This window comes from Macadamia integrifolia, chromosome 12, assembly GCF_013358625.1.
Source record: "Macadamia integrifolia cultivar HAES 741 chromosome 12, SCU_Mint_v3, whole genome shotgun sequence".
In the NCBI taxonomy this organism is placed as follows: domain Eukaryota; kingdom Viridiplantae; phylum Streptophyta; class Magnoliopsida; order Proteales; family Proteaceae; genus Macadamia; species Macadamia integrifolia.
The window spans coordinates 18647951-18663956 of NC_056568.1; the positions used below are offsets into that span (position 1 = coordinate 18647951).

At 38.0% G+C, this 16006-nt stretch overlaps 1 protein-coding gene across 1 annotated transcript in view; it reads right to left on the reverse strand.

The window, feature by feature from the left end:
- Positions 1 to 3136: 3136 nt before the first annotated feature.
- The window catches only part of LOC122057912 (serine protease SPPA, chloroplastic), a 95329-nt gene continuing 82459 nt past the window's right edge, over positions 3137 to 16006 (reverse strand). Inside the window, exons 10-13 of the mRNA XM_042620283.1 lie at positions 14640 to 14745; positions 14173 to 14260; positions 13946 to 14089; positions 3137 to 3715 (exon numbers count right to left, since the gene is read on the reverse strand). Coding sequence (XP_042476217.1) covers positions 3485 to 3715; positions 13946 to 14089; positions 14173 to 14260; positions 14640 to 14745 — 569 coding nt within the window. The 3' untranslated portion in view covers positions 3137 to 3484. The remainder of the gene's footprint in view (positions 3716 to 13945; positions 14090 to 14172; positions 14261 to 14639; positions 14746 to 16006) is intronic.

Genomic DNA, 16006 nt, shown 5'->3' on the forward strand with positions numbered 1-16006 from the left:
ACATAGTCATGCCGATGGAGAGATTGTGGTCAAATAAGCCCATGAGAAAATCATGGCTAGTATCATAGCAATAGAAGCCCTAGATTTATCATTTGCCTCAGCATTTTATAAGTTGGCGCGAGCTTTTGGAAAGGGATTCTGATGTTTCAGTCTTTATCAGGAGCACCTTTGTTTTAGGCATCAACAGGGGAGGATTAGCAGTCAAGTATTATACTTGTCATTACTCTTTCTAATAATGATTCATTGGCTTTCTAAAAGAAACAAAAGGACTATAGGACTCAAGATCTGCCTCAAGGTTCCTTGTTCTGCTCTTGCCTCAAAGGCTGCTCCATCACTGACAGTAGTGACCAAAGATGGTATTTTTGAATCAAGCTTGAGGATGTTCGGACTGGCCCTGATTTGGGAGACCGAAACTCGCCCCCAATCTTCCTCCCATAATGAAAAGGAAGAGAAAAGAAGAGCTTGAATGACCAAGGAAACCAACTTGTCCCATGGCGGGGTCAAAGTAGTCAAAACAGTCAATTCCAGGTAGGAAGGTAAGAATCCCAGCTTTCTTCCTCATGTATATAGTATAGAAACTGATACTTTTTTTTTTGTTAGAAGATCATGTATGTTAAAATTGAGAAAAGAAAAAGAAGAATATACAAGACAATTTGAAAACCCAGAAACAGGATAACAAATATCAACTAGTCAACACTCCCACCTTCGGCATGGAAAGCAGACTAAAGAACACAGGAAAGGAAAAGCATGAACTAATGAAAACTAGCACAATAGGAACCTGGGTCTACCTTGAGCATCAATTCTGAGATCTTCTTGGACGGTAAATGGCCACAGAACTACCGGGTTAGATATTTCATGTCTTGCCGCTGATTTTGCGAGGTAGTCTGCTATAGAACTTGATACTTTATGCTATAAATTCTCTGTTTCCATTACCTTATTTTTAACTATATGCTGAGACTGATTGTGTAACTTGTCTCTACGTGTTTTTCATCACTAATTCTTGAATATTTGTCCATGTTCATGTCACAGTTCTACTTCCTGTTCATTGTTGTTTTCTCTTGAAATAAGCTTGAAGCCTTGATTTTGTCTTTCCACCACTCACATTTTCACTTTATATGCTTTGCTATGCAGTGACATATTTGCAGTGAAATCCAGGAGGAATCACCATTTTTGGTAGTTTAGTCCTGTAAAAAGCCCACCTTTGGGGAGTTTTTTTTTTTTTTTTTTTTTTTTTTTTTTTTTTTTTATATTCATGGAATCTACTAGAAGAAGGTGAAGTAACTGTACTCCATTTTCTTGTGTTTTAGTGGACTTTCAAGTCTATCCTACACATATGGCATCATCTTTTACCTACAAGATTGCAAGACAAGTAACAAGTTGAGTTTTTAGGTCTTGAAGATGATGTATTTCAGATTTTTGAAACATCAAATTTCTTTTTCATTAAGATTAAAATTTGATTCTAACCCCCCCTTCTCCTGGTTGTGGTTCCAGTCCAGCCACTTGAAAGTCCTGGTGAAACCTTCAGTAAAAAAAGGTCCTGCTGAAAAAATAAAAACAGAGAGAGGAGCCGCAGGAGTCCAGTGTTTTAATACACAGAATCGGGATCTGGATCGGAATCTGCACCCTTTATGTGCTCTATGACATTTTGTGAAGTTTGTCCAAGAGTGGCACAATCGCCTTTCTACTTTGGTGTTATGGAAGGAAAAGCTGATTCTTTTAACCAGTTATGGCACTGCAGCACGGCGACGAAATCAACAAAAGATATTGTGGAAAATTCAACGTAACCAAATGTCATGGCTGCTGCATGGATAGATAGGGTTGAAGCAACTACTCTAGCTTCTACTGTCTAATCTCCTTGAGAAAGGTAATGTCAGCATGTGCTAAGTCCTTCATAATTGCACAACCATGGCAATTTATTTGGCCACTTGACTCTTTCGCCTTGCATACTAGTCCTTCCCTGTGTGACCGACCTTGGTTTAGGTTCGTTTTCATTGGCATGTGATAGGGCGAGGTGGTCTACCTATGAGAGCCAGCAAGGAAAGACATACATGGCACCAATCTAATCCCAAGAACTTTGGTTTAGGAAAGGTATACCATCCTTAACTACATTCCTTTTTTTTTTTTTTTTTTGTGTATAAGTGGCAGCTAAATACCATCATGGCCTGGAGATTTAAAAGCTCCTATACTGAATACTATCTCCTTAATTTCCTCTTGTGAAAGAACACATGTAAGATACCTATTGTCCTCAACATAAATAACAGGTTCAAACAGACTTTCAATAAAAGAAACATCTAAGGGTTGGCAGTAGTGTATGCTGAATATCAGAAGAGAGAATATTTGTTTGTGATTAAATGAAATTCCAATATCAATAGTATGCATTTTAAATTGTGTAAAAAAGGCTTTCAATTACTACTGTGTTAATAATTAATTTTTAAAGATCTTGGAATTTTTTTAAGTCCAGTCAGTGGTTTAATTATCTTAGTATAACATTTTGATGGACTAAGGTAGCAGCAGTAATAAGCTCCATGTTCATAGGTCTATTATGCGATATACTAACAATTAGGTGACTTAATTATAAGAAAACTATTTCTTTGGGTGCTCAATTATTTTATCATTATTATTATTAGTTGTCTTTAAAAGGGAATATCTTAATTTTAGAATCTTAGTTGTACTCACCATTAGGAAACCTGATCAGATCACCCAATGGGATTCCACCATTTGACTTATTTAGCAAATAAGGATTCAGTAGCTAAGTGGAAGGAGAGGCCCTAATTTGCAAAACTCAAAGAAAGGGTTCTTTCCTACCTAGAGGTTTCTCTCTGCTCTCTTCCTACCTTATACCCTGTACCCTATACCCTAATTTGATGGTAGATTCTGGTTTTCCTTTTGCTGGTATGTTCAAACGTTCCTTTCCCTCGGAGAATCTGCATTTGTGGATACTAAGTCCTTTTTGTTTGATTAGATCATTAATAGCCTAAGGTTACATGGGGATTACATCTTGGATTAAAATTTTAACATCCAATTCTACTACATCCATCCTATGAGTTATGAAGAGAGGGAAAATATTAAAAGGCCTCTTTTGAAATAGAATTCTCTCTCCAAGAAAAGAAAAAAGGAAAAAGGAAATGGAGAAAAATGACAGAAGTATGGCTCATTTAGTTATAAAAGTTCAGATGGTACATCCAACAGCATTTGGAACCTATGTCTTTGAATTCTATGTACAAGTATAACATAATGTTCAACCATTGGTATAGATCTGAAGGTAAATCCGTCTCTTTACCATGCATCCAGGACAAAGAAGGATTTGTGTGTGAAGTAAAATAAAATGAATCGAAGGCTTCTGCTCCTTGCTTGAATTCAGTAGGATGATCACCTGTTTCTTTCTTGCATACTGGAAGCCTCATCATAACTTTAAAAATACTTCGTTTACCATATGCCAGGAAAAAAAAATAGATGATTGAAACAAAGCTTCGCCCGTTTGAGGTCAAAGAGAGCCTAGGTAGTCCTTTATCAAAGCACATATGGGGTTGGCAAAAGAAGCTTTTTCTAATCTTTCAAACATAATTCCATCCATTCTGGCCTGGACTCCATCAGAAAATGTCAAGTCTTGCAACAGTTCTTTCACAGTCCTGTCTACACCAAGTACGGAACTCCCGATTCCACTCAAGATCTCTGGCAAAGTAGGTGAGGGTCTTGACAGCTCAACTAGTGAAACCTAGTAGAGAGAGAGAGAGAGAGAGAGAGAGAGAGAGAGAGAGATCATAAGGTAATAAGAAGCATGTTCATATTGAAAGTATCCATGTGCAGACATTAAATCAAATTATGTACAAACATAATCTTACTTAAGTAAATGAAAATAAGCCATATAAGTATTAGAAATTGATCTGCTAAAGATCTGTAACTCTTTAATCAATTTATAAACATCTATTTTTCATTTTTTTTTTTGGGTAGAAATCCATTTTTCTTATAGTTAGTGGGAAACTAGGTTCATTTTCATGTGCAAATGTTTGTACATAGGATTCAAATATCTTCACCTTGTCTAGCCGACACTGCTAGACATGTGCACATGTGATACGTTAAAGATAACAATGCAACATAAGATAGGTAGTTACCAGGATAGATAATGGTGTTCTCAAACATCATTGTTATGTCAATGGAATTTGAATAATACAGGTATCCAGATGTAGTTCTTAACATCATGTTTCTAAATCAGTATGATATAGAGGGCTATGAGTCTGACAGAGAACTCTCCACAAACTCCGCATTGAAGGCACACCAACTACCAAATGGAACCTAGATCTTTAGGAACAATGAAGGGCTCCAAATAACTTGGAAGGAAAATGATAAGAATTGGATGGTTATCAAAGTGGCTTTTCATTTAGAAGAGGACTCCTCTGCAAGACCAACTGGTCCAAAGTCCTAATCTTCCATTTACAAATAAAACATACATCATTGTTGTACTTCAATTTCTCAGAGTGATGTCAGTTCATCATAAAAAATGGAAGACGAAAGAAACAAGTATTCATGTCACCATATGCAATGGCATCACCGAGGGTGAGTCCACAGACTTATCTTTTTATTCACAATGTTATCTCTGATTTATAGGTCATGCTGCTTTGATCAGTAGATGAAAGTGTAGGACCAACCTATGGAGTATCTATAGTAAGGATGTTTCAAAAATATTGGACCCTCTCCTCAGTTACTATTGAAATTAAGGCACCTTTTGACATCGTTCCTAAAAACGTGTTTCTGCGTTTTCCTATTCCTAGAAATGGAGAAACATGATAAAAAGCATTTGATAATCTTGTTTCATTCCACCCGTTTTAAGAAACATAAATAGGAATTTATGAAAATTTATGATACAAGAAACGACTGTGACGAAACAAGTTATATTTGTTTCGTCGTTTCTAGAAACAAGTGAAGGCAACAAATTGTGAATTTTTGCCCAATAAAAAAGCCCAAAAGTGAGAAACATGACTCTTCTCAACCTCAAAAGTAATGGAATTTTTGAAGCTCAAAAGTGAGGAGCATGTTATCAAACAACAATGTGTGCACAAATTGATCCAAGAAACAAGTTTATCAAACATCCAAAAATCCGTTTTTATTCCTAGAAATGTGAAAATTCGTTTCTGCTGTTTCTAGACATAGAAACGGCAAAAACATTGTCAAACAGTGTTACAATATCGTCCCCCCCCACCCTCCAAAAAAAAAATGCAAAATGTAGTACCCAATGCTCGTTTTTGTTCATTTGCTACTACTGTTAGGATGCATCCCACAAGTTCAGGAGCGGGATGTCAGCGAGTTCATATACTTGTGAGTCCCACCACCTAATCGACTAGTCTTTTGGGCTGGAATCTAACATTGTATCAGAGCAGGTTTCCGATCCTACCTTAGTGATCCTTCCACGTGTAAGGCCCATTTTGATCTGCCTAAACAACATGGAACTACTCTTGGCCAAAACTTGCAGTTTCAGCCAAGATATCTCAGTTTCCACCAGAAACGAGACTAAACCTAAGGTTGATAGTTCGTACCAGGTTTTGACCAGTTTTGACTATATTTCAACAGTTTCTTAAGTGTCGACCATATTTTCAGATTGAGGCTATGTTTCGACTAGTTCGACCAGTTTTGATTCTTAAAGTGACGAACCTAGGTTTCAAGTTTGGCCTAGAAAAATACCAGCTTTTGACCTCTGGCATATCTTGGTTTTAGGGTCGAAACCGGCTTCGAAACTGGTATATAGAACCTTACAACACATGAGGAAGGTTAAGACCCATATCCATGGTTTAAAGTATCTCTCCGATACCGATATGATACACTTTAATACGTATCTTAAATTTAGCTGATCGATACAGCGACCGATACCGATACTTTAATCCTTGATCTTTAGTATATTTTAGCGTATCTCTGATACGATATGATACCCTCCAATACGTATCTTAAATTTAGCCGACCGATACTAATACTTTAATCCTTGCCCATATCTGCTACAAGAGGGATTTTTGCGTCTTTATACACCTGTGAGTCCCTCTACCTAATAGACTAATCTGTCGGTTCAAAATCAGACAACTACCTTAAGAGTGAGATTTGTATTTTCATATACTTGGGAGCAAGGATTAAAGTATTGGCATCGGTCACCATATCGATTGGCTAAATTTAAGATATGTATCAGAGGGTATCGTATTGTATCAGAGATAAGCTAAGATACGTTAAAGATATGCACATAAATGGATAAGATACACATTTTTATACACTTGCATGAATATATATATATATATATATATATAATGAACAAATTACTGAATTAGATCAAAGACTTCAAAGTTGGTCCATCCCAAAAATCTTACAAAGAGAAGTCTATCAAAATGACTGGCATACCCATTTTGAAACCACCAAAACGGTCAAACAAACTATAAATTTCACACAAGATACCCATGAGATCACCCTTTTTGACCCACGGTCTCTCCAAGACATCAAATCTCACAAATTTAACTATGTCCACATTGGCCTTGTCCAAGTAGCCATCAAACCCCTACACCATGAAGGACTTAACACTTCTCTGCTGTTAGCCCTTTGTGATCAAAGATTTTTTGACTTCAATGATTCCCTTCTGGGAGCCATTGAAACTAGCCTCTGCTATGATCCTGACCATTTCAATGTTTACCCAAACATGTCTATAGCACTCCAAGACCCAAATATTCTTCACTCTCTCAAAATTAACCTCAAAACCCACGGTTATCGGATGATGAATGGATCTATTCCATAGTTTTTAAGGCGGTAAGGCGACGGAGGCGTTTGAGGGTCTTTCGGAGCGCCTTAGCGATAAGGCGGGCATAAAACGTCACCTTATTGATTAAAGCGTTCCTGTGTAATTTTTTTATAAAACCAATCTATTTGGCTCAAATCCTAGTTGAATCCTATTACTCATATATTAAATAAATATTAACGGTTCATATTCATACCAATGTAAGATATTCATCAAGAAAACAAATCAATAAAGTGAATAAACTAAGTTCATTTTCATCAATCATCAATCATCAATCATCATAACATATTAATATATAATATAAATACATAATTATGAAGCAAAATTATAAAAATAAAGAAAATAAGACAAAAAATACAAGTATTTATTATACTTACCTCTATGATGCCAAAATGAGTGCCTAAGCCCTAAGATCATCCACTATATTTCTACTCCTGTGAATGAAGAATGAAGCTCACTGTTGCCGGAGCAAAATGGTCGCCTAGATAAGTGGTTGTTCCTTGTTCCTTGATTCCTTCTCAAAGCCCTTTCTTAAAACCCTTGACAAAATCCAAACCTTGTTTGTGAATCGTGTTTTTGTTTTGTTTGTTTTGGTTATTTTTGGTAGAGTAAAGCTGATCCCATACATCTCAAGTGTTAATAAAATCATACACCTACCAATAAAAAATCTATATTTGGAATCTTCATAAAGTAATTTTAAAATGTGTTTAAAAAAAAAACCCATAAGGCGCCACTTCACGTAAGGCGGAGCACTGCCTTACCATCTCTAGACCGCATCAGCGCCAAGGCGCTAGTAAGGCGTCGCCTTAGCAGCGCCTTAAAAACTATGATCTATTCCAATTTCTATCATCCACCGTATAAAATTCAAAGCCATGACAACTGTCAAACCCAGAGCTCTAAAACAATCCTCCTTCAACCCCTCCTTTCAAACCTTACATCATACCACAAAAACAACAAGGCCAATTTAATAAATCATTTTTACTTGATCAAATTAACCATCATCTCACGACCTTAGAAGCTCCCGACACCAATTCCAAATCAATCAACTGCCGAATCTGCTAATCGTCCGGTTACGACTCTTACAAAATATTCTTCGAGTTACTCATCTAGATCTGACTCGGAGATCCCCCAGGTTAATCAAATCGGACAAAGCTCAACCCAACACCCAATCTTTCCAGACCTCCAAATCGAAGCTAGAGGAACTGCTCCTTAGGCTTCTTACCAAAGTGGAATTATCTATGAATGGAACATAGATGGTTTATCTGAACATAACCTTATGAACCTCCAAGAAATGACTATGGTTAGCAACACTCACCATATTAAAAATATGGCTGATAGTGCTATTGCTACTTTACTCATCTCTGGTTTTACCGGCCAGCTCAAAGGTTGGTGGGATTATGTTCTTACAGATAATAAAAAACTGAAATCTTAACTGCTATCCAAACTACCCCTGAAGGAACTCCCCTCCTTGACGCCGAAGGTGATCCTATTGAAGATGTTGTTAATACCCTTATTTTCAGTATCGCAAATTATTTCTTAGGAAACACTTCTCGTCTCAAAGACTGTACCGCTGAACAACTTTCAAACCTTAGGTGTAAGAAATTACATGACTTCAAATGGTACAAAGATACTTTCCTTACCAAAGTCCTAACCAGACCTGACGCAAACCTTCCTTGTTGGAAAGAAAAATTTCTCACAGGTCTTCCAACTCTTTTTTCAGAAAAGATCAAATGACGTCTTCGCAAAGAAAATAACGGGATTATCCCTTACGATCAAATGACTTATGGTCAAATAATTAATCTGATTTATGAGGAAGGTCTAGCCTTGTGTACTGACATTAGGCTACGGAAGCAAATTAACAAAGAAAATAAATTTTACAAACAAGAATTAGGAGGATTTTGCGAACAATTTGGTTTTGCTCCCCTTAGACCTCCTACAAAACATAAATCCTCTCGGAAGTTCTACAAAAAATTCCACAAATCAAGGCATTATGCTTCTCACAAACCATTTACCACTCCTGAATTTTACCAAAAATCCCCTTCCAAACCAAAGCATAACAAGTATAAAAAGCCTTTCAAGGCACCTAAAAATCCAAACCAAACTTCCCAAGGATGCTTCAAATGCGGCAAACCCGGCCACATCGCCAAATACTGTCGATTTCCAAAATAATAAACTCTTTACAAATTTCTGAACAAGATAAGTCCCAAATTTTAGCCCTTTTCCAAGACACCTCTTCTTCCTCATCTTCTGATGAGAAAAATTACAATCTAAACCAAGTTAAAGCCTCTGAGCATTCTGTCTCCAGCTCCACTGATAATGATAACTTCCAAGCCTGTGCTTGTGATTCTTGCATTATTGGTTTAAGTTGTGAAGACTGTGCTTCCAAATCTGTTCGTATGTTACGAACATCTCCTCAAACAAATATTTTTGAAAGGCCTCACCTGGCCTCCTCAAACCTCCCTTATTCCCATGCCGTTGTTCTCTCAACGGCTCCAACAAACAAAGCTAGCTCCAGTCTCCAAACCACCCAAGCAAAGCCACTTCAAGTCACCCATAGAAATATCAAAAGCCAATATTTTGACAAACCTCTCAAAGAAGACCTCTTCACCATCGAAGATGTCCTCCAGAATTATGTTGAGTCTCCCCTCAACATTGCCCAAAGAATCTTCTTCCAAGGGTGGCATTTTTATTCTCCCTCGGCAGCAAAAACCCAAGAGTTCTACGAGTACATCCTTGTAGATACTGAATCCGTCAGACTCAAACTTAATTTTGACAAGAATGACCCTTCTTTGGTTACACACACAACTATAACCATCTGCAAAATTCTCTCCCTCAAAGATTGGAACAACCACCCCCTTACATCAAAGAACTTCTCAAACACCTATACTCCTACAGGTTATACTTATTATGACTATCAGGAGGCCTGGTACAAAGCCTTCCTATTTCAAAACAAGACTAACCGACACTCCTGGTTTTTCTGTTTTGATTATAAATTTAACAACCAAACTCCCCTTTGGTTTGCACGATGGTGGGATCAATATGGCCCCATGGCAGATATCCTCCCCCCTCAACTTCACGAACCACTCCAAATTTTCTCCCAACACTCCCAATCACAAAATCACCAACTTGATCTCCTGCGGTTCTTTCTCCACTGCCGCCTAGCCTGGATTCTCTTTTGGGATTATGAGATCACAAATTTCCAAATTGAAGATTGGGTTGCCTCAGTTCTCTCCCGCGTCTTTCATGTTAAGTGGTGGGATAACTGTGACACCTCAAAATGTGACAAAACAACCCTCATCCAATGCCTTACTGGCCTCAAACCTATCCTGGCCCTTCCGGCCTCATCAAAGTCAAGCATCAAAAGTGAGAAGGAGGCACTTTTGGCTCGCCTTACCGAACTCGGCTCCGATTCAAAAGATGAATCCAACGATGGGGCCTACAGCCTCAGCTCTATCAAAGGCTCCATGGCATCCCATTGCCATACCCAAAAGATAGCTCTAAGGCTTTGTCATCCTCAAAATTCAAACCTATGGTTAGACGTTCCTGACGAACCGCTTCAAAAACTTCGACCAAGAAATAATTTGGTCCTTAACGTCTGCCAAGATGGTTTAAACTGGCCAACCGATGGAGTTGTTAACCCATCTAGTCAACTAACTACGGAAGACCTCTATGAGGAAAGGTGGTACTGCTACTATCCCAGGGTAAAGGATAGGCAAGCCAAAACTAGGCCCATTCAAATATGGTTTTCCCACTTAGATCAAACCAATACGGAAAACAGTTTCCTTAACACATGGAATGCCGTGGTAAGATCTTAGAAGATTCCAAATCATCGTCCAAGATCAAGATTCCAAGCAAATGGCCAAAATCGAGTCCAAGATCAAATCCAACTTTCAGCGCCTATAGTACTCCCCAAATGCAAATTCAATGTGCACAATGTCACATAAAATGTAATTTAGAATAGTGTCAAATGACATTCAAATGCACCGCAAATGTAAATGAAACTCAAATGTAAAAGGACTCCCTTAAAGTCTATAAAAGGGTACTCCTCTTCTCAAAGCACTTGGAAAATTTTCCCATCTCAAACCACTTGGAAAAATTCACCCAAACTTAGAATTAGAGAGTGAGAGCATCATTCAAGAAGATCGCCCCTCTCAAGATTATCAAAGTCTCCAAGCTTCGAGACCTGTCGGACTCCCTTAAAGCTCTGCTAGTCTTCTACAACTCAAGGCTCCGATCGTCCCCTCCAAGTCCGATCGCCCTCAAAGGTTAGCATCACCAGTCCCCAAAGTCTCCTCAAAGCTTCAATCACCCTTCTTCTCAAATCCTCAAACCTAAGCCTGTAACCCAAAGATCTCCAAATAATATCAAAGTTTATTTTCAGTTTATTATTTTTTGCATCATCATTTTCTTGCATCTGCATCTACAGCTTGCTTTTAGTTCTATCTTCACAGAGAAGCCTACAGTAGCGCCTCTCGACTGTGAAACATAGATCCGATTAAGCAGCTTTTATTTTATTTTCTAATTTTGAGTTCTTGGTCTTGCTTCATTTATTTGTTGATTTTAATTTTGCACGATTTAGATCTAGGTACGGCATCGCACCTATCCTGGTTTTCATCTCCTTTCTGAATCGAAGTACGGTATTGCACCTATCTAGTTCCTCTCACCATACAGAACTAGGAGAACCCTATTTCCTGGATTTTGGTGTAGATCGATCCTGTTATATGGTATCAAAGCCACAGTGGTTGTGAATTTGGTTTTAAGTTGAGGGGGGAGGATATCTGCCATGAGGCCATATTGATCCCACCATCGTGCAAACCAGAGGGGAGTTTGGTTGTTAAATTATAATCAAAACAGAAAAACCAGGAGTGTCGGTTAGTCTTGTTTTAAAATAGGAAGGCTTTGTACCTGGCCTCCTGATAGTCATAATAAGTATAACCTGCAGGAGTATAGGTGTTTGAGAAGTTCTTTGATGTAAGGGGGTGGTTGTTCCAATCTTTGAGGGAGAGAATTTTACAGATGGTTACAGTTGTGTGTGTAACCAAAGAAGGGTCATTCTTATCAAAATTGAGTTTGAGTCTGACGGAGTCAGTATCTACAAGGATGTACTCGTAGAATATATATATATAACGTGCATTATGCATAAACACTAAAATGGAGAACATCATACCGAGAGACAAGTATATTCAATTGAAATTGTTCAAAAGGATGAGGTTTCTTACATGTAGCAATAGCAAATTGTCAACATTTTGAAGAAATTTCAAAATCTATGAACAAACTGATTCAATAATTCATGTTTGATGCAATGTTTTAGTTTGTTTTACCGAATCTACTAAAACATAGCAAAAAGATAAGTAAAACAAACTTAATTGTTTGTTCTTACTATCTAGCTTCTTATAAAAAAATACTACTAGAACAGTGCAAAAGAGATGGCAGTAACTAGATCAATTTCTGATAATTTATACTGATGTTGAGCACGTAGACCACTTATAAAATTGTGCCACATGCTCACTTATACTGATGTTGTGCACGTAGACCACTTATAAAATTGTGCCACATGCTCACAGGGCTAGGATCACATCAAACTTAATTGTTTGATCTTGCCACCCAGCTAAAGTTGAAGTGTTTCCTAGGGCACAAAAAGAGAGAGAGAGAGAGAGAGAGAGAGAGAGAGAGAGAGAGAGAGAGAAATAAATGCATCTTTGACTACCTTCTTTTGAGAAGAAGAGATCAAAATTCAATAAAGAGATCATACCATTGAAGGGTGCATCTTGGAATATCTTTTGTTAAGAAGGACATACAATAGTCAGGTAATGTTAATGGCAGAAATGTTAGGAAAGACATAATAGATATGTTGGAAAATTTATGGTTGGTTAAGTAATATAGATGCTTCCTACACTTGCCCCTATTCCCTAACTAGACAGTTCCCATATCTTTCTATGCATTTTCTTGCGCATCATGAGACAACTCAACAACTTGAGCAATCATGACATGAGATACAACGTTCAATTTTGTGGAAGGATAAACATACTTGGCTTGTTGCAAGGACAAACAACATTAAATGGAAATGATGACACTAGTTGTCGTGATGATTCTTATAGAAATTAAGAATTAAATGGAAAGGAGAAATCAAATGGAAGACATAATTTGGCTACAAGGACTTTGCAGATGTAAACTGGAAGAGGTGATCAACATGAGGATGCCATAATTCATGACAAGGAGGATATGAAAGCATGGTAAAACAAAATTATGAAATCTGTTGGGTAAGTGCAGTAATGACTCAAATTTTGGAAACTTACATATTGTTAGCGAGAAAAACAAGCTCTGTTTCGAAAAGTGAAATGAGTTATGTAGATACGTATCTTAAGTATCGGTAAGTATCGATGAGTATCGGTTCGATATGGTTCGATATAAACCAATACACATGTAATTCAATTGTTCGGGGCTCCATTGTACGTATTGATGAGTATCGGAGAGTGTAGTACGATATGGTACTCACTTCAACACTCAATACATAATTTTTTTTAACAAATCATGTATCATATCGGTGGGTGTCGTATTGATGCCGACCAATAGTGATATGTATCGGCCGATACAGTATGATATGCACCGATACTTCAAACCATCCCTGGGAGGTCCTGTACCTAATAGACTAGTCTTTAGGTTTGAATCTGACAGCTACCAGTCGGGTTTAGCATCCTAGGAACAAAGACAACAACCTCAGGTAAGCCCTATCCCAACTATTTGGAGGTGAATACCAACATAAATGACGTTAATCTAAATTAAGTGGTTGTTCACATGAAATCCATGTGTATGTAAGGTATTTTTAGTGACTTTAAGGGAGAATACATCTTTACTTTCAGGGCCCAATTCAGATTTTTCAACTCCAAAAAGGTAGAGCCAGTATCTCCTTTCCTGGATTAAAATTTTCAAAGAACCTCAAAATTGTTGAAGTGAAGTTAGCAATGACATTTGTTGGATGACTTGGGTCTGCAGAAAAAATGTGGGTCTCAGAACAATTTTGTGTGCTTAAGGAACTAGGAGACACTATATGTTGCAGAGGGGAACTTACTGTGGTAACAAATTTTCTCGCTTCCTCTTTTAGTCCCTTAATCGTATCAATGGAAGACATTTTTTTTTTTTTGGGTTGGGGGGGGTGCGTGTTGGGATTTCCCAGAAACCAACCTGTTTGTCCAGGGGTATGTTGGCCTTGTGTTTTGCAATGGCTACGGCACGAGAAAAGCCACCAATGGCATCAACCAAACCTCGGGAAGCTGCATCCTTACCAGTCCACACCCTTCCTTGAGCAACTTCTTCCATCTGATCTACCTGGACATTACAGTGCTTGAACTTTCCATGAAATGATTGAGGAAAGAAACATTAGAACTTGTAGATAAACCAGACTAACATACTGTCATTGATCTTGAAAAAGCTGCCTTGTCTCGAAACTGTATATATGCATTTTGTGCAGACTTGGCAAATAGTTCAGCTTCATCTGGCCTGCAAAAAAGCTTAATTTGTTTTCATCTATAATTGGATTTCATGGGAAGAAAACCAAAACAGCAAGCAAAGCAACATTGAGAAGAGAACAAGTTCCTGCAAAACAGGCCGCAGGATTGTTCAATTATTAAGTATAGGGCAACGAGATAAAGTAGAACAGTCTACCTGTAAAAAAATTACAAAAATCAACGAGATAAAGTAGAACAGTCTACCTGTAAAAAAATTACAAAAATAATAAAAAAAGAAAAAGCAGAATAGCAGTAATACACGGGCAATACAGTGCAAAAATGAAATTTCGGTCCCACATTAGTGTTACTTAGTTATCTCTTCCACAAAATTTAAGCATTTATGTTCATGACAATGCAACAGGGCTATCAACCTGAAAGGGCGTTGTTCAGCGGCTGTGAGCTCAGCATATTTCCCTCTTGATATTATATCCTTGTTGAAGCCTATCATTTCATATAGTTTACCCAAATTAAACTTTCCTACAGACAAGAAATATCAGAGTTAACATCTGAAAACAAAAGAAAAAAATATCCTGCCATAGAAAACAAAAGGTAGAATTAAAAAAATTGAACGAGGTTTCTACTGCAGCAGCAGATCTCACATGGCTAGTTCAGTAAAGGTAAACCAGGATGTTATAAATGGTAGCGAGCATGACCTCAAATAAGAGAGAGAGTCCTTTGGAATGAAAAACATTGTACCACCAAAGAGTGAGATGACAAAACCCTTGCAGTATAGGATATTATATGCACAGAGTTCACAAGAATAACACTCTATTTTTTTGATAAAACCATGACTGTATTTCAGATGTTGGTAATGCAGATAAAATAGCATTTCAACAAGGTACTAAAGCTATGTAACGGATGATATTAGATGGATCAACAGCATGAGAAACAACACTGTTTGCTAAGCTAATTTCTCTGAATGGTCTGTGTTTCGTTCACAAGAATGTTGAAATAATGCACAGGCATAATTTTTTTTTTTTTTTGAAGAAATGCACAGCCATAATTACCCTGGTAGAGATGTAAGAACTATCTTAGAAATTCCATACAAGGTCTGGCTGTTGAGCTAAAAATTTTATGTTGATGACGAACGACAAAAAAAAATTCTTCAAGGTAGAATGTATAATACTCTATTGTAGGTGCAATGGACCTTGGTCGGATCCCTTCTTATGTTTATCTCCCCACCACTAATTGCTGGTATGGATGATGACAAGGGAGACGGGGAAGACATGTTGAGGAGTCAATTCCTAGGATAAGGGTGTAGGACTCAGTTGGGGGCCCCATCCCTGTTAGGGGATCAGGGCCCAGGTTGATTCCATATATGGTCTACCAGAGGTTCAGGTTTGTATCAGGTATGGGGGTGGGAAGGTGTTTGGCATCCACCCCGCCCGATGAAATGGGTCTTTCTACTAACACATGGCATAATAAAATTCTACATTATGCCTACTGGGGTTGGAAGTAATACTTGAGTTTTACCGTTGATGAGCATCGAAAGGAGGGGGGGGGGGTTCACTCTAAGAGAAGTCTTTCTCAGTTGCCTAGTTCAGAAAGGGAGGACTTGATTGCTCCTTTCTCCTTTGGAAGACTTAGACTTCTTTGGACTTCTTCGGACCACTTCGCGTTCATCAAGCTAAGTGCACAGCTTTGGAGGCAAAGGGGAAGGCCTTGGGGCAAGGGAGAGCTGTGAGGTGTGTTGGGAAGTGTGGAGGGGTCTCCTATTTATAGGGGGACCCCAAAGGAT